Raw genomic sequence first — 25,511 nt, 5'->3', positions numbered from 1 at the left:
GCATAAGGAAATTTTTCAGCTTGTGGCTAGCTAAGACACTTTCTTTAAAAGTTAAACTAATGCAACATTTTTAGATGTGTTCGAATAGGCAATCGAGTAAAATATCCCCATTGCGCACGTTCATGGAATGGCTCGAAGCAAAATAGTGTTGTAGAGCCTATCAGCTGGGAACCAGTGTCAACCCAAATCAAAGCTCATATCGACCAGCACTTCCTGGATCATCAGAATAATGCCCATGTTGTACTGGCGATATAAGCTTTCATTTATGATAGGCCATAACATACCACAATGTACATATACAGGGCTTAGTGCCAGAAAGGGAAGGATCTAACCTCAACTTCAAGAGCAGTTGAGACCCTGTGTAAAGCCAGCCGTAGGATCCATGAGGTTCCTTGGGGACAGAGGGAGAGATATGAGGCAAAACAAAAATATTCCTCCCAACTTGGTGCCTACACTTCAGCTGTACTTTTTACCTTGTGAGGAAGCCAGCTGCCTGCCTATTAACTAAGGGTTTGAGTAACAAATTGGTAAGCATTCTTGTCTTATGTAGCTTGGAGCCTAAAGGCCCGTACACACGTACCGATCGTCGGCATACAAACGTCGGTGGACGAAGGATCTGCCGATTGTACGCGTGTTAGTATGGTGCCTCCGACAGATGTCTGCGCACAATCCGCGGACAAAAGTCTTTCTTGCAAACATGAAAATTTTTGTATGCCGACACCAGAACGGACGATTGTTCGCCTGTCAGTACAGGCATACCCCGTTTTACGTACACTCACTTTACGTACACTCGCGAGTACGGACATGCCCCGAGAGTGTACGTAAAGTGCTTCGCAAGTAAGGACGTTCCGACATTCCCGCGCCGCGCAGCCGCAGTATACCCTGGAGTTGCGAGAGGCCAGGTTCCTGCCCAGAATACGCCCACAGACAGCTCGCCACGCAGCCGCAGTATACCCTGGAGTTGCGAGATACGCCCACAGACAGCTTGGAGTTGACCCCCAGCCATCCGCGAGTTGCCTGCCAGCCATCCCACAGCCTGGAGTTGCGAGTGAAGAGGCCAAGTTCCTGCCCGGAGTAGCCAGGCCCCAGTTACCGCCAGCCAGGCCCCAGTTACCGCCAGCCAGGCCCCAGTTACCGCCAGCCAGGGCCCAGTTACCGCCAGCCAGGCCACAGTTACCGCCAGCCAGGCCACAGTTACCGCCAGCCAGGCCACAGTTACCGCCAGCCAGGCCCCAGTTACCGCCAGCCAGGCCCCAGTTACCGCCAGCCAGGCCCCAGTTACCGCCAGCCAGGCCCCAATTGGTGCCAGCAAGGCCCCAGTTACTGCCAGCCAGGCCCCAGTTACCGCCAGCCAGGCCCCAGTTGGTGCCAGCAAGGCCCCAGTTACCGCCAGCCAGGCCCCAGTTACCGCCAGCCAGGCCCCAGTTGGTGCCAGCAAGGCCCCAGTTACCGCCAGCCAGGCCCCAGTTACCGCCAGCCAGGCCCCAGTTACCGCCAGCCAGGCCCCAGTTGGTGCCAGCCAGGCCCCAGTTACCGCCAGCCAAGCCAAGAGTTACCGCCAGCCAGGCCAAGAGTTACCGCCAGCCAGGCCAAGAGTTACCGCCAGCCAGGCCCCAGTTACCGCCAGCCAGGCCAAGAGTTACTGCCATCCAAGCCAAGTGTTACCGCCAGCCAAGCCAAGAGTTACCGCCAGCCAAGCCAAGAGTTACCGCCAGCCAAGCCAAGAGTTACCGCCAGCCAGGCCAAGAGTTACCGCCAGCCAGGCCAAGAGTTACCACCAGCCCATAGTTGCCAGCCCACAGCCAGCTCAGAGTTGCCTGCCAGCCATCCCACGGTTGCTGACTGCCCACCGTTCACCCAAAAACCTGCCAACATACAGGTAATTGCACTGCTGTAAACATTAGAGCAAATGTACTGTACTCGTACGTTACCTGTACTGTGTATTTTTTTTTGGTAACACCTGTATCCACTGTTCTTTTGATTGTTACAGGTACTTTTCGTGTACAGCACTGTACATCAATAATGACAGATACAAAAAAAAAACGTCAATCTATTACCTTGGATATGAAGGCTAAAATTATTAAATTGTATGATGAAGGTGTACCTCAAGCTGAAATAGGCCGAAGGCTAGGCTTCACTCGGACTACAGTTAACACCATCATGAAAAACAGAGAAAAAATTCTTGCAGAAATTAAGAGTGCTATACCCGTTAACGCAACAACAATTCGAAAAAGAGATAGCATTGTTGCAGACATGGAGAGACTCTTAACACTTTGGATAGAAAATCAGACTACACGTCATGTTCCTGTAAACCAGGCAATTATACAAAGTAAAGCCTTAAGCCTATTCAATGACTTGAAGGCTAAGAAAGGTGAGGCAGCAAAGGATGCAGAATTTTTTGCAAGCCGTGGATGGTTTGATAGGTTCAAGAAAAGGTCTAACCTACATAACATTAAAATACAAGGAGAGGCAGCTGCTGCAGATACTGAGGCTGCAGAAAGCTATCCAACAGAATTGGCCAAAATTATTGAAGACGGAGGCTACTCCATGGATCAAATTTTTAATGTGGATGAGACTGGGCTATTTTAGAAGAAGATGCCTGCAAGAACCTTCATCGCAAGACAGGAAAAATCAATGCCAGGCTACAAGCCAGCTAAAGATAGAATAACCCTTCTGTTAGGTGGCAATGCTTCTGGTACCTTAAAGCTAAAGCCTTTGCTAATTTACCGATGGGAAAATCCGAGAGCTTTGAAGAACTACGTTAAAACTAGACTTCCAGTGCACTGGAGAGCTAACAAAAAAGCATGGGTAACTGCAACCCTTTTTGAAGATTGGTTTGACACCTGCTTTGTTCCAGAGGTGAAAGCCTATTGCAAGGACAACGGTGTCCCTTTCCACATTTTGCTGCTTGTTGATAATGCCCCTGGACACCCTCGAACGCTAGATGAGCTGAACCCTAACATTCGAGTGCAATTCCTACCACCAAATACCACCTCACTACTACAGCCAATGGATCAATGTGTCATAGCCGCCTTCAAGTTGAACTACTTGAAAAGAACATTCAGCAAGTGTGTTGCAGCAATAGACAAAGAAGAAGGTGATGGTAAAGAAGTTCTATCCAAATTCTGGAAAAGTTTTAACATCTTGGATTGCATTAAAACTGTAAGAGATGCTTGGAATGACATAAAGGAAAACACAATGAAAAGGGCCTGGAAAAAATTATCCCCACAGTTAGTTGATGATTCTGAAGGCTTTGAAGAACATGTAGCTAATGTTACTGAAAATATTGTAGAGATGGCAAGGCAGTTAGAGCTGGAAGTGGAGCCAGAAGATGTTGCTGAACTGCTTGCATCCCACACTGAGCCCCTCAGCAATGAAGATCTTCTAGAACTTGAAGAGGAGAGAGAAGAAGATGTGCAGGATGAGGTTGAGATCATTGAACAGCCTGAAGGCTTAACTACAAAAATTCTCTTTGAAGCTTTTCGTCATCTTGATAGCGCCATGGCTCTTTTTGAAAAGCATGATAGGGATTTTGAAAGAAGTTCCAAAGTCAATGCTAACATTTCAGGGGCTTATGCCTGCTACAAAGAAATCTACAGGGAAAAGAAGAGAGCAACACTTCAAACCTCCATAGACAGTTACTTTCCTAAAAGTCCATCAGCACGCACATCATCCACATTGACTGACAGTCATTTTGATCCTAGATCATCATCAACGGACAGTCCATTTTCACCTCTGACATCCCCATCAAGCCCTGCTTCTACTCTGATTGATCTTTGTAATACACCCACTTTGCCAGCAAGACAGTATCTCGCCTTTGAAGACTTGACTTGTGAAACAGAAAATTCTTGTATGCCTGCCAGTCCATTTTCAGCTCCGACATCATCATCAAGTCCTGCTCCTACACTGATTGCTATTTGTAGTACACCCAATTCTCCAGCAAGAAAGCGTCTCGCCTTTGAAGACTTGACTTGTGAAACAGAAGATACCTGTATGCCTTCCAGTCCATTTCCAGCTGCTCCTACTCTGATTGCTACTTCTACTTGTAGACCCAATTCACCAGCAAGAAAGCGTCTCGCCTTTGAAGACTTGGCTTGTGAAACAGAAGATACCTGTATGCCTTCATCATTCCTACTACATTAAACTCTCTCAGCTTCTCTGGCCTTGCGACAACAATCAAGATGGGGTAAGCTTACAATTTTTTTTTTAATACTGTACTGTATTATGTTTATTTTAGTTATCAATGCATTATTTATATCAGTTATGCCTCTAAATGACTATTGGAATGTAGTACATGCATTGAGAAGTGAAAAAAAGGTATTGCTTCACTTTAAGTACATTTTCGTTTTACATACATGCTCCGGTCCCATTGCGTACTTAAAAGTGGGGTATGCCTGTACACAATTCGGCCGACACACAGCTACAAATCCCAACACGCATGATCAAACCAAATGAGTTCCCGGAAGAATTTTCTCTAGTAAACTCAACATTTTATTCAGAAAGAACTTTCGGCTCGCGGAAGTCCAAGAAATATGTGAAATGCGGAGCACATGCTCATCTTGATAAATGTGAGAAGAAGGAAGATGCTGCTCATAATGCCATACTTTTCTAATAAAAAGGCATGTGTTCTGTTATGATGAAGATAATGTTTGTCTATTCTATCTGTTCTATCAAATTTTAGAATTAAATAATTTGAACTCTTCACCATTATTTTTGTATTTTCACACCAAAGATCTAACTATTGATATGACCCTTTATTCTTGTATGAATTAATGTCTAAAACATATTTTTCAGGTTATGCACAATATTAAACATGTTAACAAATTCTGATAGGCCATTTTTTATTTTCATTTTCTTTATTTTTTGGATCTCAGCAAAAAAAAAACAAAGCAAACATCAATACTTTCCGTATAATAAACTAAACATAAAAAAGGTCCATTTGGACAAAATTAAACTAGAAACTGGCAAACAGGGGTAAAATAAATAATAGGGGGTTGCAAAAATTAAAGTTGCTGGTAACTGAAATCAGGTTGCCATGAGGGCAGGTTTGGATCCTGCTGGCCATATTGCCACTGGCCATGTGGCATTTGGCGAGGTGGTGGGTGTTGTGGAGGTGGAGGTGGAGGTGGAGGGCACGGGTGCTCCTGGCATGCATGGCTGTGCTCAGTAAGTATGCCGTTTTCAGCCTTTTGCAGCACATCGAGGATGATTTTTCTGGCATACTGACACTGCCTGAGGTCCACCTTATCCAAAATTTTTGCCGTCATGTTGCCGAAGGACTCATTGGCCTCCGGTTTCCGACGTAGGGCTATGGTGGCCTCCTGGATAAACTCGTCGGTGATGTCATCCACGTGCTTCCTCTTTTGCCTCCGTTTGGCAGGAGGAGGTGGTGGTGGAAATAGTTCCACAGGCTCCTCAGGCTCCGCAGGCTCCCCAGGCTCCTGGCTGCAACCTGGCTCCTCCTCAGTGACACTTCCCTGTTGATGAAATGAACAATTGATTAGAATGTTATAGTGTATATCAAAATGCATGTTTGTTATATTATTGTGAACAAATAGCAGACTTTACATACAGTGGCGTATCTAGGGTCTCCAGTGCCCTTGTTGAGGAGCTGTATTTGGCAACAACCCCCCCCCCCCAAGATCAATGTAAAACTGTAACCCACCCCCCCAAAAAAAAATTTAAGGGCATTAAAAGTTTCTAATTTGCCCCTTGTTTGCCCAGTGTAGAGCTCTCTAGTGGGCAATCATTGTCTCAGGTGTGAAAAAGAAAGAGAGGGTTGAGAGATAGAGAGAGGGAGAGAAAGAGGGGGTGTGAGAGAGAGAGGAGGGGGTTGCAGAGAGAGAGGGGCCTGAACTTGCAGAGGGCTTGATGTAGGGCATTGAGGGTGAAGCAGTGCAGGGAAACAGGAATAAGGAAGCCACCTGCCTTGCTGACCCAGAGTGAGAGACCAGAGACATGGAAGCAAGGATGGATGTATCATTTGCAGGAGCTGTTAGTTTTGTATTAAAAAAGGTTGAGCCAGAGGAATGCTGAGGCTACAGCAGTGTTTGTTAGGACCAGAGGTGTGCTGGGGATGCAGCAGTGTTTGTAAGACCGGAGGGGTGCTGGGGATGCAGTGAGAGGCAGTCTCAGTCTCCTGGTCTTTTGGCTCAGCTGCTCTCAATGTTTTACACCTGCATGAAGCAGCTCTCAATGTTTTACACCTGCATGAATCCGCCTGCAAACTGGGGGTTCTGGGGTGTGCAGGCTGAGTGGATTGTTAAAATAAACAATAAAACAATGCCAATGTTTTTGTGACCCACCCCCCTTGGCCTGCGCCCCTGGCGGTTGCCTGTCATGCCAACCCCTTGCTATGCCCGTTTACATAAAGGGTCAATTATGGTTTAGCTTATAATTTTGTTACATGATTACATTTTAGCAGACAATATATTGTGAAATGCCATACCTGAGTAAAACTCTCCTCCAGGAAATCCTCATCCTGGCTTGGATCAACCGACACTGAGCCCTCTGCCGATGTAGAAGGCAGTGTTGAAATTGACGGCCTGGATTCCATGGTGTCTGCCAGGAATCGCATGTTATCATAGTACCACAGCCGTGGTACATATACATTCCGTGCACCTGCTCCAGACTGGGTGGACTCCTCTATTTTTTTTAACTCCCGCCTGTAGGCAGTGCGAATACTGTTTATTTTTTTGCGGATATAAGTAAAATTTGCCCCAGGACAGACGGGCTTGTAGAAGGCCACCAAATGTTCCATGGCCTGTTTTCTGAGTTTTCTATTTTTATAATCTGCGGACTTGACTTGCCACAAACACGGCAGTTGCCTGAATTCATCAATGAAACTGATGAGAAAGTTGTGGGTGGTGAAATTGTCCACCATATTGCAGGACAGTATATGCCTGCAAGACACAAAACAACACAAAACATATTAAAATAGCATGTATTTTGGCACATAATAAAGATATTCCTAATAAAAGCTGTATAGGGCCCAAAACACACACTTTCTATTAAAAGAGTCGTACCTTTGTTTGTGGGGAAAAGTCGTGATTCGCCGCTCGATCGTGCTCCAACTCTCGATATGTCCGCTAGCGAATCGTCGGCTGAACGATCTGGCGTCCTTTAAATACAGCGCAGGCGTCAACTCCTCCTCCAGTGGCGGGCTTGTGCAGGGGTGTGTACGTGCCGAAGATCAGGCCTACATGCGGCACTCACACCTGAGGCAGTGGAATAATCATTGTTTAATTACGAACCATGTCTCAACAATCTGGGAGCTCAATTAGTGGGGGCCGAAGTGATTGGGCCACCCGAAAATCAAGGGCTACACCCATGTCAAAGCCAGAAATGGTGGAGATGGTCTCCATTTTAGAAAAAATGGATTACGATGGAAAGTTGGCAAATTACGATCGGCCCAATGCCAGGAAAGATGGCATCATGGACAAGGTGGTGGCCTGTTTGGTCAAAAAATTCGGTGTCGAGCGATCGAAAGATCAGATTCGGAAACGGTGGTCTGACCTCAAACACCGTGAGCAGGATCAGCTTTCCCAAATCCATCGGATTTTGAAAAAAAGTAAGTTTTTTTTTTTTTTTTTAATCATGCAATATGTTTTTTATAATTTTGTGTATGTTGTATTAACATGTCTAGATTATAATGTCTATGTAAAAAGTTAGATTACTCATTTTAGTTGTCATGTCGTGATTTGATCGATCTATTGTTGATGTTTTAGTATATGACATTAAAAGTCAGGAAGCCATAGTTAAAAATATATGTATTGTGTTGCAACGAACGTTCTTTCCTGCACAAATCTTCTCAGCAAACATTCCTATTAATCACAGATTATTATTCAAACCTTTAAATAGGAGAAAAACGTAAACTCCGTGCCAAACTATGGGAAAGGAGGAGGAGAGGTTTGGCAGCTCCATCGGCAGTTGTGGAAGAAGAGGAGGACATGGGCCCAGATGGTGGCACAGATTCCACTAAAGGTAATTGGTTCCTATGCACTGTCAAACATTAATGTACCATATTTTTCGTAGATAACCATGTACATGTCTTCATATTTGTTACTAAAAGAGCTATCAAGCAGGGCACCATGTCCTAACAAATGTACCTCTTGTGACTTTTATGATATGGCCAATGTTTTGTATTATGTAGATGAAGACATTATGCCTGAGGTGATTCTGGTGGAGCCTACAAGTGACCAGACACCAGAGCAACAAGAAGGTTGGTAGTCACAGATTTTTGTGTAGTGGGATCATAGAAATATGTGTATTTGCAATGATTGTTTAACCTTATATTCTTGTATTCCCTTACAAATTTACATTGCAGATGTTGCGTCATGCCAGGATGTGGCATCCCCAGCCAGGTCTGAACCAATATCTCCTGGCAACTTGCCAAGCAGCATGGAAGCCACTTCCGAAACTGTGGAGGAACCAGGACCAAGTGTCCAAGAGCCAATTGTGTGCCCACGTAGGTTTTTTCAGAATGATTTTTATCAGTGTTATTTTTAGCCTCCAATTTACAACACTAGTTCCCTATGGGAGCCTCTTTATTTGAATGGAAGTCGCACCGTAAGTCGGATCAGGATGCTCTGACTTGCGGGGCCACTTGCGTTGTGAAGATTTTTGAGGGGGAACTACACCAAAAAATTGAAGAACCCACCGTGGGTGTCCCCCCAAGTTCACAACCAGGCCTTTTGTGTGTGGTATTGAGTTTGAGGGTATGCCCACAACAAAAAGACAGCGTGGGTTACCCCCAAAACCCCTACCAGACCCTTATACAAGCATGCAGCTTGTCAGGCCAGGAAAGAGAACGAGCAAGCGGACCAAACACCCCCTGGACCACAGCAGGACACATGCCCTCAACATGGGGGGGTTTTGTTGCTTTGGGCCAGGGGGCCTCTGCACCGCACACCCAAAAGCACCTTACTCCCATGTAGAGGAGGACAAGAGCCTCATCCCCACAACCCTGTCTGGTGGTTTTGGGGGGTCATGCGGCCAGGGGGTTCCTAGGACTTTGGAAGCAACCTTTAACAAAGGGTGGCCCCCAGATCCCAGACCCCAATCACTATGTGAATGGGTATGGGGTACATAGTACCCCTACACATTAACCACATAAATGGAAGTGTATGTGAATAACGACAGGAGACGTTTATGAAATGTTCTTAAAGATCTTCGTCCGGTCTTCTCCACTCTGCTCTTTGGATCTTCTCCTCTCCAGTCTTCTGCTGTCCAATCTTCTGCTCTTATGTTGTCTGCTCTTTTGCCCTAGGCTCTTCTTCTTCCTCCTGTCCTCCTCCAATGCTGTTGCCGTGCATTCTGCCCGTCTCTGGTCTCTGCATCTTAATATATATACATTACAACCATGCCCTCACAATGACGTCATCATGCGTTCACACCCCTAATGAATATATAGTAAGCTCAGGAGACCGGCAGAATCATCAGCAACAGCATTGGAGGAGGTCAGGAGGAAGATGAAGAGCCTAGGGCAAAAGAGCATAAGAACAGGGTAGGTATTAACTCGAGAGGAATTTAAAGATTACCTGCACACCAAATGTTTCTATATTATGACCTCATGTAGGTGATTCACATTGACTCCGTTGTATTTTATTTTCCAGATCATGTATTACATAGTTGCACATTGGCCAAATTGACCCGTGAGGCTCTTCAATGCTGCTCAGACCTCGAGCAAATAAAAGAGACTGCAACGGCATTGCAAGGAAAGATGCGTGATTTTGTGGACATGCTTGCCAAATTTTAAAAAAAATTAATTTAAAATTTTTTACTGTTTGTTTTGGGATGTTCCTATTTTTATATAATATTTTATGCCAGTTTTATGACACTCAGATGTTAAAGAGTGTACCCAAGTTTGGGAAAAGCACTTTCCAACACCCTAACCCTAACCCTAACCCTAACCCTGTGAATGTTTGATACTAAAACATTTTTACATTCAACAATGTGTGTTCAATTCTTTATTAGACTTTCGTTGGGGGGTCGAGGTCTAAAGCTGTGTAAAGAAGCACTAAATGTATGATGGCTGTCCTATTCACATATTTACATGTTAATGAAAGCATTTGGGACACTGCCATATGCAAGTTGCTGGAGGTGTCAATGAAATGTTAAAGATACCCCCAGTTTTAACGCATATCACAGTGCGATCTGACATTTCACACAGGATCGGATCACACAAGTTTGAACGACTGTGCGATCCTATGCTGATGCGGCTGAATAAATGCATCATGTGCGACTTTTGTGCGAGTGCAGTGCAAATTGAGCCATACAAACTGTATAGCTGATTTTCGCATGAACATCTGATCGCATATAATAAAGGAGCAGTGCGCTACGATATTACATGCCATCAGATGTGCAGTGTGAATTGAGACATACACTTTGTATGGCTACATTCGCACTGAACACGCATACAAGTCGCACATGACCCTTTATTTCTGATGTATCTGGATTGGATCGCACAGTGCTTAACACTTGTGGAATACAATCCTGTGGAAAAAGTAAGTGGCGGGTCACCCTTATGCAATGCTGGAAGGCTGCAAAGTCGCAGACTTCCCGCATCGCATAAGTGTGACTCAACACTCAAGGTACTAGCAGTCCTAGGATTCAATATGGCATTGATATTGCCAGTAGCAATCAGTGTAGGGAGATCAGTGTAATCTATAGTGTATTGCTTGTTCGTTGCTCTAGTTCACTTTCCATTACCTATATATATATAACACTTTGAGATGAACAATGATCAAGTTTCACATAACACTGACATATCCTAACATTGGTGGGCAGTGAGAAGGATGTCATAAATGAACACAACATAACAGGTGTAGGTACTTTGTTAATACCCTAATGTATTATCTGAAATATATAGTATGGGCAACTTCTGGACAATGAACACCAATATAAGGTGACATTAGATGAACCTTGGGTGTGACCTAGTTCTCAATGTGACAGGGTTTGTGTACATTTTGTGGGGTGCAGAAGGCCCTTGTATTTACACCACTGGCTAAAAAATAACACATGGCCATCATCACTTTGGATCAGCTGGTGAGAGACTACAGTCAAGAAACACACTGATGAATGTATTAACCCTTCCAAAGTCACACATATATAACACATGATTAACCCAAATAATTGTGTTTGGCATATGTGCCCAAATGATTATAATCCACAATACAGAATCATTGCAATTTTTGTTTAATGTGTTGAAAAATAATATATCTCTGACATTTATCTTGTGTGTCCAATCTTTAACAAGATTAATGTGTTTGTGACAGTGATTGCTGCCAGGACACAGCTCCTCTCCCCACGAAATAGTCCAGATATTCCTGGCGGATCTGACGGGCCCTGTGTGATGCCAATGCTGACCGTCCAACTTCCATTGACGGCATGGACTCCACTTGGTTAGAAGGTTGGGCCTCTCCACTTGTACCTGGCATAGCAGGGTCAGTATCCAGTTGCTGCAATACATAATTTTGTGCATTCCTGCGTAGGAAGTTGTGCAAAATGCAGCAACACAAGACCACATTATCCACTTTGTACAGTGCCAGGTTTATGGACGTCAGGAATATCCGGAACCGGTTGGCCATTATCCCGAAGGCATTCTCCACAACTCTGCGAGCTCTGGACAACCGGTAGTTGTAAATCCTTTGGTCTGGGGTGAGGTTCCTCTGAGGGTAGGGCTTCATGAGATGCTCCCCAAGCGCAAAAGCCTCATCTGCGATAAACACAAAGCTCATACCCTCAACAGTTTGCTCCCTGGATGGCAGGTTCAGAGTGCCGTTCTTTAGACGACGAGCGAACTCCGTCTGATCAATAACTCCCCCATCCGAATTGCGGCCATTTTTGCCAATATCCAAAAAAATAAACTCATAGTTTGCATTAACTATGGCTAGCATGACTATACTAAAAAAACCTTTATAATTATAATAAAATGTGCCGGAATTCGGAGGGGGGACAATGCGGACGTGCTTCCCATCAATAGCACCCCCACAATTGGGAAAATTCCACTTCTCCAGAAATTGATCAGAAATCTCCAGCCATTGCTCTGCGTTTGAAGGAAACTGTGGGGAAAAAATAAAAAAAAATAAAAAAAATAAAATTAGTGCTTGAGCACATCACATTATTAATTACACACACAGTTGTCTGTTAAATGCTTATGCAACTTGCTAAAAAAATATACAACAGGAAGGCAAAGGTTTGGATATGGGGATGTAACATCTACATACATTTATTTTCAACCTCCTATTGTTCTTATATTGTAAAGGGCCATACACACTAGAAGATTCTCTGAAGACTTTTTCGTGCAGATTTACCTTTTCTATGTAGTGCAAGGGCCTACCAGATTGCATAGGATTTGAAAGTGTTTGTTGGACCTCATATTATTTGGTTTTGGTAAATCGGAAGGATAAATTGTTCTGACAATCTTCTAGTGTGTATGGCCCATTATACTCACCAGCTAGAGCTGAGATTTACAAACTACGGCCCTCCAGCTGTTGCAGAACTACACATCCCATGAGGCCTTGTAATTCTCTGACATTCACAGACATGACTAGGCATGATGGAAATTGAAGTTCGTGAACAACTGGTGGGCCATAGTTTGAAGACCTCTGAACTTGAGCTTTGGTATATGCTGACTTTGAGATTTAGCATGTGGGTGGGGGATGGGTAAGTAAAATTGGGCATTTATACATCAATAAGGGCTTGTGGTCAGTGAAGGTTTTAACATCATTACATAAACATACAGAATCATAGGTGGGAATGGATGGACTGATGTATTTTAGATAAATCATTAACTAGGTACTAAAACATTGGCCAAGGAATAATTGTTTGAGGGAAAGCAATAAAATGACCCAAATTCAAAATACTGTTAACAGGCAATGCGTTTAGGGACACATAGGAGAGAATGGTGGGGTGGTTAGTGGGTAATTTTACAAATGGTTAAAGATAATCTACATCTTTACTACTATGTGCATGCGGACAGAGGGTAGTTTACAAATAATGGCCTGTATCAATTGCTGTACATCCAAAAACATCATAATTCGGGTGAAACTAGTAATACATGTAATGTAATGTAAAAAATCAAACATACCTTGATATAGTCCTTCTGCAAGACCTTGATGATGGCAGAGCAGGTCTCAGGGATGATGATACCAAGTGCTTGGGGGGAGATGCCTGTGGTGAACTTCAGATCCTGCAGGCTTCTCCCTGTTGCAAGATACCTCAACGTCGCAATTAACCTTTGCTCAGGAGTAATTGCAAGCCGCATACAAGTATCCTGCTTCAGAATATAGGGGGACACCAGGGCAAGAAGACGGTAAAAGATGGGATCCGTCATCCTCAAATAATTCCTGAAGTCATCAGGATTATTTTCCTGGAGCTCCCTCAGCAAGGACATATGAGAAAATTGATCACGGTTAAGCAACCAATTTTTCGTCCAGGAGGTCCGCTTCTTCCTATTGCTCGTACGTCGTCTCAGAGCCAAAACTCCAACACTAACGACAGCAACGGACGAATTCACGGTCGCCATAATAAATTCTCGAACGATGTCTCGGAAAATAGCGAAATGTCGTCAACCAAACAAATGCTACCGAAATCAGCGCGAGATGCCCAGAAGGGTCACGGCCAAACACTCACTTCCTCTTTTGTAGCGGCGAACGTGCGTGGAACGTAGTGACGTCATTTTCTGTCGGAAGACAAATGTCCTGGGCAAGTTTAGAGCACTTTTCAACAGACAAACAACAAACACACCAGCCGCGAACATTTGTAGGACGTTCTGTCGGCCGACGATCGGTACGTGTGTACGGGGCTTAAGACCAGGCTGTATCCAGCAGAGTCCCCAACCCCCAGGCTGCGGGCCTGTGATGGTCCATGCCCTGTTTGAAGCCGGGTTGCGGTGAGTGGCAGGAGAGCAGAGAGACCGCATCACCTCCTGGATCACCGCTACTGGATCTGCCTTCATACATGTTAAATTACAATAGGAATGGATAAATCTCCTGTACTGCTCATGTGCAGGTTTCCCTGCTTGAAAGCTGGATTCCTATGGAGGCTGTAGCACTGGGGAGAGGCTGCAAGAGGCTTTAGTAAGTTCTTTCACTGCACAAAACACAAAGTGATTCTTTGCATCTGGTGGCTGTGACAGGCTAGTGACACGCTGCATCTGGTGGCTGTGGTGGCAGGCTAGTGACACGCTGCATCTGGTGGATGTGGTGGCAGGCTAGTGACAAGCTGCATCTGGTGGCAAGCTAGTGACATGCTTCATCTGGTGGCTGTGTTGGTAGGCTAGTGACACGCTGCATCTGGTGGCTGTGGTGGCAGGCTAGTGACACGCTGCATCTGGTGGCAGGCTACAGTGACAAGTGACACAATGCATCTGGTGCCAGGCTATAGCGATAAGTAACACAATGAAGTCATGGCGTCAGGATGATTTCAGCGCCAACACCGCAACCTCCCTCCTCGTTCCTTGGAGAAATATTCTTTAAGAAGCCGGTCCATGGTGCTGAAAAGGTTGGGGACCACTGGACAGGGCTTTAAATTCTCTCCAAGTCAAGATTAAACGATGCTCCTTCTAACAATATACCCCACCTCATGACACATAACTGTCAAATGACAAAGCTTCTACTACCCATTAAGGCTGAATGAAAGGGGCAGTGATAAGAACTAGAAAAGAGTGAGGCCTACCTAAGACTTAAAGTAGAAGTCCTTTTTTACTCTAAAATCCCTGCATCTTTAGACCTCCACAATCTAACACTAACCTATCTAGGCCTTGTAAAGATCTGGGGCGATTAAACTCAAATGGTACATGCGATTTCAAGAAGTAGTGCCCCTTCAGACTGCATTTTTAAGGGCATGGCAGCCCATTTTTATTTAAATTAATTGAAAGTTCACAAAACAGCAAGTTTCCCTTGCAGGGGGTTCCACCATTACTTTAACTTGCAACTTCAGCATCCTGGCTTACTCGCTTGTCACACAGCTGCTTCAGGCCTCACACCTAGGCCTTCGGCCTGCTCCTTACACCAATACAAGTACCCTTCGGTCAAGCTCCCTTGTAGCTTACCTAGGATCAGCTTTGCGCTGTCCTGCATCGAACTACCTCTGCCACCTGCAGACATGTACACTCAAACTGCCACCTGCAGCCTCTCTCTCACAGAGAAGGTGGGAGCCCTCCTGACTTGCATACACAGACCTCCTGTCTGTTGGGTCAGGTCCTCCTGACTCCTGGGCCAGACCTCCTGTCTGCCGGGTGGAGCCATCTCCAACTGGGAGCCCTGAGTGCTATCCCCGGGACTATAATAAACCCAGCCCATACCTGTACAATCAGCATGCCTGCCTCTCCAAAAATCAGGCGTACATTGCTAATAAACACAGTGACACAGGCTCACCTCTCTACACCCTGTAAAGAAGAAATCAGTATACATACCTTTTTTGAAGCTGATCTGACCTGATCCCACACTGAGCTGTCACTCGCGGCTTCACTGTGGAGGCGGGCGCAGAGGACACAGCCGACAATGGAAGCCCCATAGTAAGTCTATGGGTCAGATCATTTCCCATTCATTTCACAGCCCTTGTTGGCTGTGTCCTCTTCAGAGCTTCCACCGCTGGAGACAGGATCAGATCGGCTTCAAAAAATGGTATGTATACGAATTTCTTCTTTACAGGGTTAGATGGGTTAGTGTTAGATCATGGAGGTCTATAGATGCAGGGATTGTAGTTTTAGGGTGGACTTACACTTTAAAAGGAAAGCATCCATAGGATCCAAGCAGCTCCAAAGAGCTGCAGATATTGATTTAAAGACTAAACACATGAACCATTATCTTGTACGTTTTAGGCCAGGTCAGCTTTAATGTAGCTCTAAGAAAGGATGCTCTATAAACATATGACATTATCATTTCTTTATTATATTAGCAAGATAAGCCTACAGTCAAAAAGGATGACATTTTCCAGTTTATTAGGAAAGTAAAAAATCAACTTTGTAGTATTGGACAGAGATTTGATTACTGGACCATAATTGTGTCTAAATGTAGAGATGACATTTCTCCACAGTAATAAATACATATTACCAAATCTAAACATAAAAAAAAAAAAAACATTTTGTTTTGAAAAGTACTTTTCTCATAATGTGTATAGGGGCATGCAGAGTGACATGTGATCTTCTATCGAGACCAACTCACAAGGACAAAACAGAAGTGCTAACGGTGATATTTCCGTTTCATGCTTGGAAAAAGAAATATAAGTTGGTTATATTTATAGCATTATCATATGAATGTTTCCTTCATGGGCAGAAAAGTTACATTAATGTGACATTTTACTTAAATGCGTGAGAAAACTTGATCTGCTAAAAGGAAAATAGTTAAGCTTGTTGAGAATCACTGACGCAAGATGCCATTACTGACATGATACCATAATAGATTAACAGGAAAAAAAGGGTCAAATAAAAGGATCAGCAAGGTAATTCATCTAGCGGCTGAAATTCAAAAGTTCAAAGGAAATGTATTTAATCAGTACATACTTTACTCATTTGTAAACTTCAAAAGAGTGTTTTAATGAAGAGGCTATAAAGCTTACTTGGCTTAAACATGTTATAATTTATTAAGGGTTTTAAATATAACATTTTTAAAGCCACTCTGAAGTTAAAGAAATAGATATACACTCACTGGCAACTTTATTAGGTACACCTGTTGAAGACGACTTGCTGAAGTTCAAACCAAGCATCAGAATGGGGAACAAGGGAGATTTAGGTGGCTTTGAACAGGGCATGGTTGTTGGTGCGCAGATGGGCTTCTCTGGGTATTTAAAAAATGACTGAATCTACAGGGATTTTTACGCACAACCATCTCTAGGGTTTACAGAGAATGGACTAAAAAAGAGAAAAAATCCAGTGAGCAGCAGTTGTGTGGACCACAATGCCTTGTTGATGTCAGAGGAGACAGGACAGAGATGATAGAAAGGCAACAGTAACTCAAATAACCACTTGTTACAACCAATGTATGCTGAATGCATCAAACCTTTAAGGAGATAGGTTACAGCACAAGACCACACTGGGTGCCACTCCTGTCGGCTAGGAACTGGAAACTGAGGCTAAAATTCGCACAGGCTAACCAAAATTGGACAATAGAGGATTGGAAAAAAGTTGCCTGGTCTGATGAGTCTCGACTTCAACTGCGGCATTCAGATGGTAGGGTCAAAGTTTAACATAAACAACATTAAGAGCATGGACCCATCCTGCCTTGTACCAATGGTTCAGGCTGATGGTGTAATGGTCTGGGGGATATTTTATTGAAACACTTTGGGCCCCTTAGTTCCAAGAGAGCATTGTTTAAACACCATGGCCCACCTGGGTGTTTTTTGCTGACCATGTCCATTCCTTTAGGACTACAGTGTACTCATCTTCTGATGGCTACTTCTAGCAGAATAATGCACCATGTCAGAAAGTTCAGATCATCTCAGGCTGACAATGAGGTCACTTTACTCCAATGGCCTTCACAGTCACCAGATCTAAATCCAATAGAGGTCCTTTGGGATGTGGTGGAATGGGAGAGTCAAATCATGGATGTGCAGCTGACAAATCTGCAGCCACTGCGTGATGCGATCATGTCAATCTGGACCAAAATCTCTAAGGAATGTTTCCAATCTATGCCACGAAAAATATGGGTAGTTCTGAGGGGAAAAGGGGGTCCAAACCAAGACTAGTAAGGTGTACCTAATAAAGTGGCTGGTGAGTGTATAGTCAGACAGGCTTTATTTTTAACTCAATTTGTAACATCTGTTGTAGCAGTTGGTATGATGTTAAAATATGGCTATGCAGTCCAACAGGCACAGCACTCGTAGTAATTTACACTGACCTGGTCAAACACTGCATCCTCTTCTCTTCAATACTAGTCTGTGAGAATACACTTGTGATGAGGGGTGTGGCTGTAACTCAGCTAAGCCAGCACAGCCACTCAATTGTGAGGGAAAGACTCAGAACTTCCATGGGGAGTAATAGGTATTTTAAAGCACTTTCATTCATAAATCAGTCACAAATCATACCATGCAAGGGTATAAGAAATAAAAAGCTATGAGACTTTGATTGGACTTTGTTTGTGTATACCTAAGGGGGTATGGTTAGGGTCCTAAAAGACTGTGGTGAATTCTGGGCGCCTAGATAGAAATGTTGAAGAAAACCACAGTGAAAAGAGGGTTGGGGCTTTTTTTTTCTTTTACATCCATTCTCCCTCTTCTTCTTTCTATTGACCATCTTCCTCTCTTGGGTCTCTTTCCCTTATCATGATACACTCATTTATAATTTTACCATACAGTCAGGTCCATAAATATTGGGACATCGACAATTTCAATCTTATTGGCTCTATACACCACCACAATGGATTTGAAACAAACAAGATGTGCTTTAACTGCAGGCTTTCAGCTTTACTTTGAGGGTATTTACATCCAAATCAAGTGAACGGTGTAGGAATTAGAACAGTTTGTATATGTGCCTCCCTTTTTTTAAGGGACCAAAAGTAATGGGACAGATTAACAATCCTAAATCAAACTATCACTTTTTAATACTTGGTTGCAAATCCTTTGCAGTCAATTACAGCCTGAAGTCTGGAATGCATAGACATAACCAGATGCTGGGTTCCACTTCTTTCCCTTAAAAAAACTCTTTGGTTGCTTTCACAGTATGCATTTGGAATATGAGCAGATAATATTGCCCGAAACACTTCAGAATTCATCCTGCTGCTTTTGTCAGCAGTCACATCATCAATAAATACAAGAAAACCAGTTCCATTGGCAGCCATACATGCCCACGCCATGACACTACCATCAGCATGCTTCACTGATGAGGTGGTATGCTTTGGATCATGAGCAGTTCCTTTCCTTCTCCATATTCTTCTCTTCCCATTACTTTGGTACAAGTTGATCTTGGTCTCATCTGTCCACAGGATGTTGTTCCAGAACTGTGAAGGCTTTTTTAGATGTTGTTTGGCAAACTCTAATCTGGCCTTCCTGTTTTTGAGGCTCACCAATGGTTTACATCTTGTGGTGAACCCTCTGTATTCACTCTGGTGAAGTCTTCTCTCGATTGTTGACTTTGACACACATACACCTACCTCCTGGAGAGTGTTCTTGATCTGGCCAACTGTTGTGAAGGGTGTTTTCTACACCAGGGAAAGAATTCTTCGGTCATCCACCACAGTTGGTTTCCGTGGTCTTTCGGGTCTTTTGGTGTTGCTGAGCTCACCGGTGCATTCTTTATTTTTAAGGATGTTCCAAACAGTTGATTTGGCCACACTTCATGTTTTTGCTATCTCTCTGATGGGTTTGTTTGTTTTTTCAGCCTGATGGCTTGCTTCACTGATTGTGACAGCTCTTTGGATCTGATATTGAGAATTGACAGCAACAGATTCCAAATGCAAATAGCACACTTAAAATTAACTCTGGACCTTTTATCTGCTCCTTGTAAATGGGATAATGAGGGAGTAACAACACCCACCTGGCCATGTAATAGCTGAGCAACTAATTGTCCCATTACTTTTGGTCCCTTAAAAAGTAGGAGGCACATATACAAACTGTTTTAATTCTTACACCTTTCACTTGATTTGGATGTAAATACCCTCAAATTAAAGCTGAAAGTCTGTAGTTAAAAGCACATCTTGTTTGTTTCATTTCTAATCCATTGTGGTGGTATATAGAGCCAAAAAGATTATAATTGTGTCACTTTCCCAATATTTATGGACCTGACTGTAAATGTTTTACCTAACAGATGGTCCCACACCAGAGGAGCAGGGCATCCAAAAGGATATCCACGTTTTTTGCAATGTCGCAACTTCCATATGGCTTACCCCAACCTAAGCCAACTAGAAATATGTTAAACTTTTAAAATGTCTGTTAAAAGTATTGAAAAAGAAAAATTTAAAGATTAGGTCAAATATAAATTTGTTTTACAGAAAAAAAAATGAACTGGTGTTAAATAGTTATGACTGAACTGTTATGATGACATCACCGTGTTAAAAAAACAATTAGTGATTATTATACTAATTTAAAGTAGACAAACAAGATATTTAAAAAGCATTTAGTGCAAAGATTGTAAAATGGTCTTATTATTCAAGGGGAATGAATACATGAACGGCACAAAAAAGTGTTAACCCTTTCCAGATTCACCTACAGTAAATAAGCAACCTGCCAGCAAGTTTCTTGCATCAGCAAGGAATTAAAAGTCCTGACTTCCATGCAGTTCACCCTTTGGAGATCTTGCTGACCTTCAGGGGTTAGGTGCACAGTGGTGTGGGGGAGCCAGAAACTTCATTAGTAACCATTCTGAGTGGTTACTGATCAAGGTTCCTACTTGATTAACCTTTTTACTTCTACTGTTATAGCCATGTTACAACAAAGCAGTGAAAAAAGGAGCACCCCCTTATTATAGTTTTGATAAGAGTCACGCTGTCCAATTACAGGTGTTTGATCAAACCATACAATGCTAGCAAGGGTGTTTATTCACATGCCTCAAATCTTACTTCAAAAATAAACTTGTTCCTGTAACTGATGGAGTTAGTTTTTCATTTTTTTAAAACTACATATCCATCCAAGACTACCTTGTCCGGAGTTGGACAATGTTGTAGAACCCTAATACATAAAAGTGGAAAATTAACAAATTTGCAGGTTCAACAAGTAAGAAAACAAGTGAGATTTAGAAAAACAAAAAGGGATGTGTTCATGATGGTGACAGACTGCATCCTACGTCATTCTTGATTCTGCCCCTAGGTATGATTTAGGGCCCCATTCACACCGGGGGAGTTGAGCTGCACGGAACAGCACAAATTGTCTTATAATCGTTTTGTTCAGGTCATTCCACTGTACTGCAGTGGTGTTCAAGAAAAAAGAAAGGGAGGGCATACAGTACTTTTTTTTCACCGCCGCACCATGGGGTGAGGTGAATAAACAAATAAAATTTAATTTAATTTTGTGACATTCTAATAAAGTTAAAAAAAAAATGAAAGCACTGTTTAATTAGTGCACCAGCACTGTATATTCCAAAGATCACACTAGTGGCTGCTGGTGTGAATCAACCTCTATTGCACTGCAAATATTTACAGAATCAAGAAGATAGCCATCTGTTTTCCATTTCTAGTTCAAAATGTATAATAAAAGTAAACTATTACAATGTGTTATTTTGGCGCAAGACAGCTATTTTCCCACAAACAAACTCTGAATTGAAACTCATTTAAATATAATTGCCACAGTACATCTGTTATGAAAAAGCTACTGCAGAGTAGAATAGCAACATAATACACATGACATCCTATGGACAGCCTGATAAACATGTGAAAAGAAGTCTAGTAGTCCACCTTCCGGATTAAAAATGTGTAGAAGATATAATCATATGCAGATTTTTATATTTACGAAAAAGAAAATCTATTTTGGTCACAAGGTAAACTTGAAACTGGCCTGATCATAAAAAAAAAGTATACTTTGGACAATGGTTCATTATTCATTTCAGGTGGGTACCAGTTCAAACAAGTCACATGTAGGCTAAGCTCACCTTTTTTTTTTTTCTAAATTCCAGCTCCCCTATGTACCAATATAGCATTAATAACTACAGGGGTTGCAATTGCAACCGGGCCCCGTTCCCCATGGGGGCCTGTGTGGCTCTCCTGTACACCTGGATAGGGGGGCGGCAGGGGCAGCATGTAGAGAAATCCCTGTCCTTTTTCCTCCTGTAGCTGCAGGAGGAAAATGCAGGAGATTGGTTCCTCTGTATGCTGCCCCCACCACTCCCCCTATTCAGTTCACTTGTGTTCTGCTGTCTCTGGGCCCCTGTGTGCTCCCATGATCCCCCCCCCAACTGTGCTGCCAGCTTCCTCCCTCCCATCTCCTGCTGGCTACTGCAGGGGATGTGTCACAATAGAGAACCAGGAAGGGGTCGGTAAATGTGTAATTTACCAGCTCCCTCCTTTTCTGAATGAACAGAGTCATAGTCAGTGACATTGTAAAAAAAAATAAAATAAAATGATAAAAAATAATACAATTAAAATACTAAAAAATGAAAACTACTGACACCAGTGGTTGAAATTCCAGGTCACACTTGCGACTGAGCCTTGGCATTCCATCACCGTGGGGAGGCCCCAAGATGGCAGGAAGGCGCCCACTGCAGAACTTAATAATGGGCACGAAAGTAAAGAGCCCCAGGATCAGTGGGAAGAAACCCAGGCTTGAGGGGAAGGGCCCCAGCCAGGGGTCCGGGGGGCCCTTCATGGTTTCTTGCACCAGGGCCCTGAAGGTTCTAGTTACGCCTCTGGGTAGCAGGGTAGATGATGTGGGGTGTGCGCTAATGAGCTTAGCTGGTCAACTCCTTCCTGTGTCATGACCTAAAGTCTGTCCAGGATGTAAGACAGGAGTAATGGAGAAGTTTTTTTTTTAAACAGATCATGTGGGCAGTGAGATAAGGGTGTGTAGAAAAATTGATAAGCTTTTTTATTTCTGCAAAAGAAGTTTATTAATGCTATATTGGTACATAGCGGAGCAAGAATTTAGAAAAAAAAGGTGAACAAAGCTGAACTTAGTCTTTAAGCTGTCCATAAATAGATTGAAATGTGGTTGGTTCAGAAGTAATCAACAGATATTTGATCTGTGTAACCATTCCTGTTAAACAGAAGTCAATCATTAGATCGACTGCTTTCCAATGTCCCGGCGATGCCGGGGGTTGGTAGTTTGAGGGATTCCTCCATCCGCCTCGTTTGTTTGGATGAAGAAATCTATGGCCAGCTTTATTAATTACATTGATGAAAATAACTACTACAGGATAGACACTAGCTTGTCTAATCTATGCTCTGCAAAGTTGGTGGGGTTTACTAAAGTTAGAAAAATGGTTGTGATTGTACTCAAAACCCACTGACTTGTCCTGTAATTGTCAGCAATTCAAAAGAGGTTTATCCATTAAAAAATGGTCACATGTATGTCTATTTTTAACAAAATTCCAATTGATTTCTTCAATTGATTAACGGATGTTGATATTGATGATTACCTATGTTTTACGTCAACTCAGTCAGCTTTGTAGAAAAAAAGTTAATCGAAAGCTCATAGCTGCCACTGGAAAAACATTTGTTTTGGGTTTTAAGCTACTGGTTTGGTCAACCTGAAATGACACAGTGTCTACCAGTGCTGGGACAAGGTCATCCAGAACCCAGGGCAAGGACTCCAAACTGTGCCCCCCCTCTCCCCTTCCCTTCTAGTTAGGCTTACCAGTGATGCCACAATCACTACTCCTGTCACCCTACAATAAACCATTGCGCCTAGGGCAGCCGTACCTTCTGCCCACCCCTTGTCCCCCTGCCCTGGTGTCTACTGTCAAAATCAATCTAAATATTGCAATTGGGACAACTGGTTTCCTGAGCAATTTCTCCAGTATGGTGAAACTTTTCTAATACAACCAATAGGTTTCATTTTTCATCCAAAACATGATTGCCATTTTCTAGGTTCAGTTGCAATATTGTCATGATCAGTTCATTGAACGATTGGATCACTCTTTGTTATTGTATCATCAGTAAAGGTGCTCTTGGAGTTTTTTATAATAGCTTCTTATGGAATATCAGGCTGTACTGTGTATGAGACTTTCTTAGCAGTGTTACTGATGGATCCAGAAGGGGTCTCAGAGGAATTCTTCACTCGCAAATTAATGATACAGGGCCTCTACTTATAAAGAAAGATATAGACAGTTTGAAATCTTTTTTTCTGTGACCTCTGAAAGCTGGAAGCACACACGATTGCATTACAAAGACAGTACATTAGGACAGGCCATACTTATTCTCCATCAAAGCAAGCACTGCATTATAAGGGACTGTGTAGCACTGAAGTAAATTACAGGTAATGGAATCAGATAATCATTACACTGCTGTTCAATGAAGTGGAAATGTGCATTCCAAGAACGCTCAACAAAACTCATCTCTCCTGAAGCTTCAATTTGCTTATCTATCTAGCATGGATGAGGGCCTATTTGTTTTGTCAATTTTCAGCCAAAGTATAGCAACTTGATGTGCTTCATTTTCTATTTTATTAATATATTTTTGGGGAAAATATATCATCGGTGCAAATTCTTAGGAACAATTTAGCAATCTGTATTTCAGTTGTACATTTTATTTTTTAACTAAGCGGATAAAAATTTTCTACCGCACCTCCCTTTATTGTCTATCTATTACACTTGCATAGATTTGTCTGCTTGCACATATGATAGAGCCGGTACTTTCGCAAGGTCACAGATAGGAATAATGAAAGTCACATATGATGAAGGGACCCAAGGGCTCTTGAAAACTCTTAATCAACCTTCTATTCTGGAGTTTCCATTCCGAATTGAAGACATATTTATCTCAGCCGTCATTATACAGAAGTATCTGAAACAGTTCTCGCTTATCTGCTCATATTCTCTAGGGAATATAAAGGATATGCCAAGGGTTAGGCAGCATTTCATCTTGTAACACAAAAAGTGTGTTCATTAGAAGTGATTTCAGCCCGAGAAGAAAATGTTATGTACGAGTCATTACTGAAATTCATGTGACATCAGAAATCATTTGTTGTGAAATGGGTTTAAAAAGAGTATGTGATGTAAATATATAAAGCACACAACTCAACCTAGTCCTAAACATATTTCATGACATCAGTGAACTTTAGGTCCCTAAATATGAAGGTCTGAAAGATTCATAGCTTTCCTGATATAAAACCTTGTTTACCATTTCAATTCATTAGTTTGGCACTTTTTTGGATTCCATCATTATTTAACATTTAATATGCATGAAATGTATAAAGAGAATGAGGAATTTCACAAAAAAGTTTACTGAATTAGTCTGGTATTAATTTTGTAAAATATTCCTTCATACAGCAGCTTTAATACAAGCAGTTTCCATGATGTAGGTGCCACCTTCAAAGGCTACATTTACCATTTCCAGAAATTAGCCTATGTAGCTAGGGGCCCTAGTAGTCATTAAACTGTGCAGCTTTGTAAAATGCTCATTCATTTAATTGTCACATTTGAAGGCTATTTGGGCCCCCCAAGAAGCCTGGCCAAGAAACTTCCAGTTAGCAATTCCCATATCTTGCCCGGTTATGAATTTGTAAAAAACACTGGATGCATACTCCCAGCATTACAGGAATGAAAAACAAAATTTTTCGTGTCTAAGAAACTGGGCAAAAGCTAGAAATTGTCTCAACTCAGTCCACACAAATTTTCAGAGATACATTAAAAAAACACACAGACATTCTTATACATGCTAAATAGTGCTAAAAATGCACTAATAGTGCTAAAAATGCAAGTTACTCTGTGAATGACAGCTGTCATAGAGAGACTACAAAAATCATGGAGAGCCTACAAAACATACTTTTAAAAATGAGACAGTAAGTTTATTCTGTCTGATGTGGTTGTCGACACACACAGAGAGCATGCCTGAACTGTAAGTACAGTAAATGAAAAAACAGAAGTCAATGAGAATGGGGGGTACACTGAAGAGAGGCTTCCGAACCCCAATCATACCCCCTATAATAGA

At 42.6% G+C, this 25,511-nt stretch overlaps 2 protein-coding genes across 3 annotated transcripts in view; one reads left to right on the top strand and one right to left on the bottom strand.

Moving 5' to 3' along the window:
• SPAG16 (sperm associated antigen 16) overlaps positions 1 to 25,511 on the bottom strand; it is a 1,690,414-nt gene that overhangs the window by 1,382,105 nt on the left and 282,798 nt on the right. The gene's annotated exons all lie outside the window — the stretch shown is intronic.
• LOC309557719 (tigger transposable element-derived protein 1-like) lies at positions 2,599 to 4,143 on the top strand (the record flags this gene model as incomplete). Its single annotated transcript, XM_082260493.1, has 1 exon — positions 2,599 to 4,143. The coding sequence occupies exon 1, from the start codon at positions 2,635 to 2,637 to the stop codon at positions 4,141 to 4,143; it is 1,509 nt and encodes a 502-aa protein (XP_082116619.1). The 5' UTR covers positions 2,599 to 2,634.

The sequence above is a fragment of the Pelophylax lessonae genome (genome assembly GCF_965119305.1).
Source record: "Pelophylax lessonae genome assembly, chromosome: 6".
Taxonomy (NCBI): Eukaryota; Metazoa; Chordata; class Amphibia; order Anura; family Ranidae; genus Pelophylax; species Pelophylax lessonae.
The sequence above is the reverse complement of the archived record's forward strand: the minus strand, read 5'-3'. Positions and strand labels throughout refer to the sequence as shown.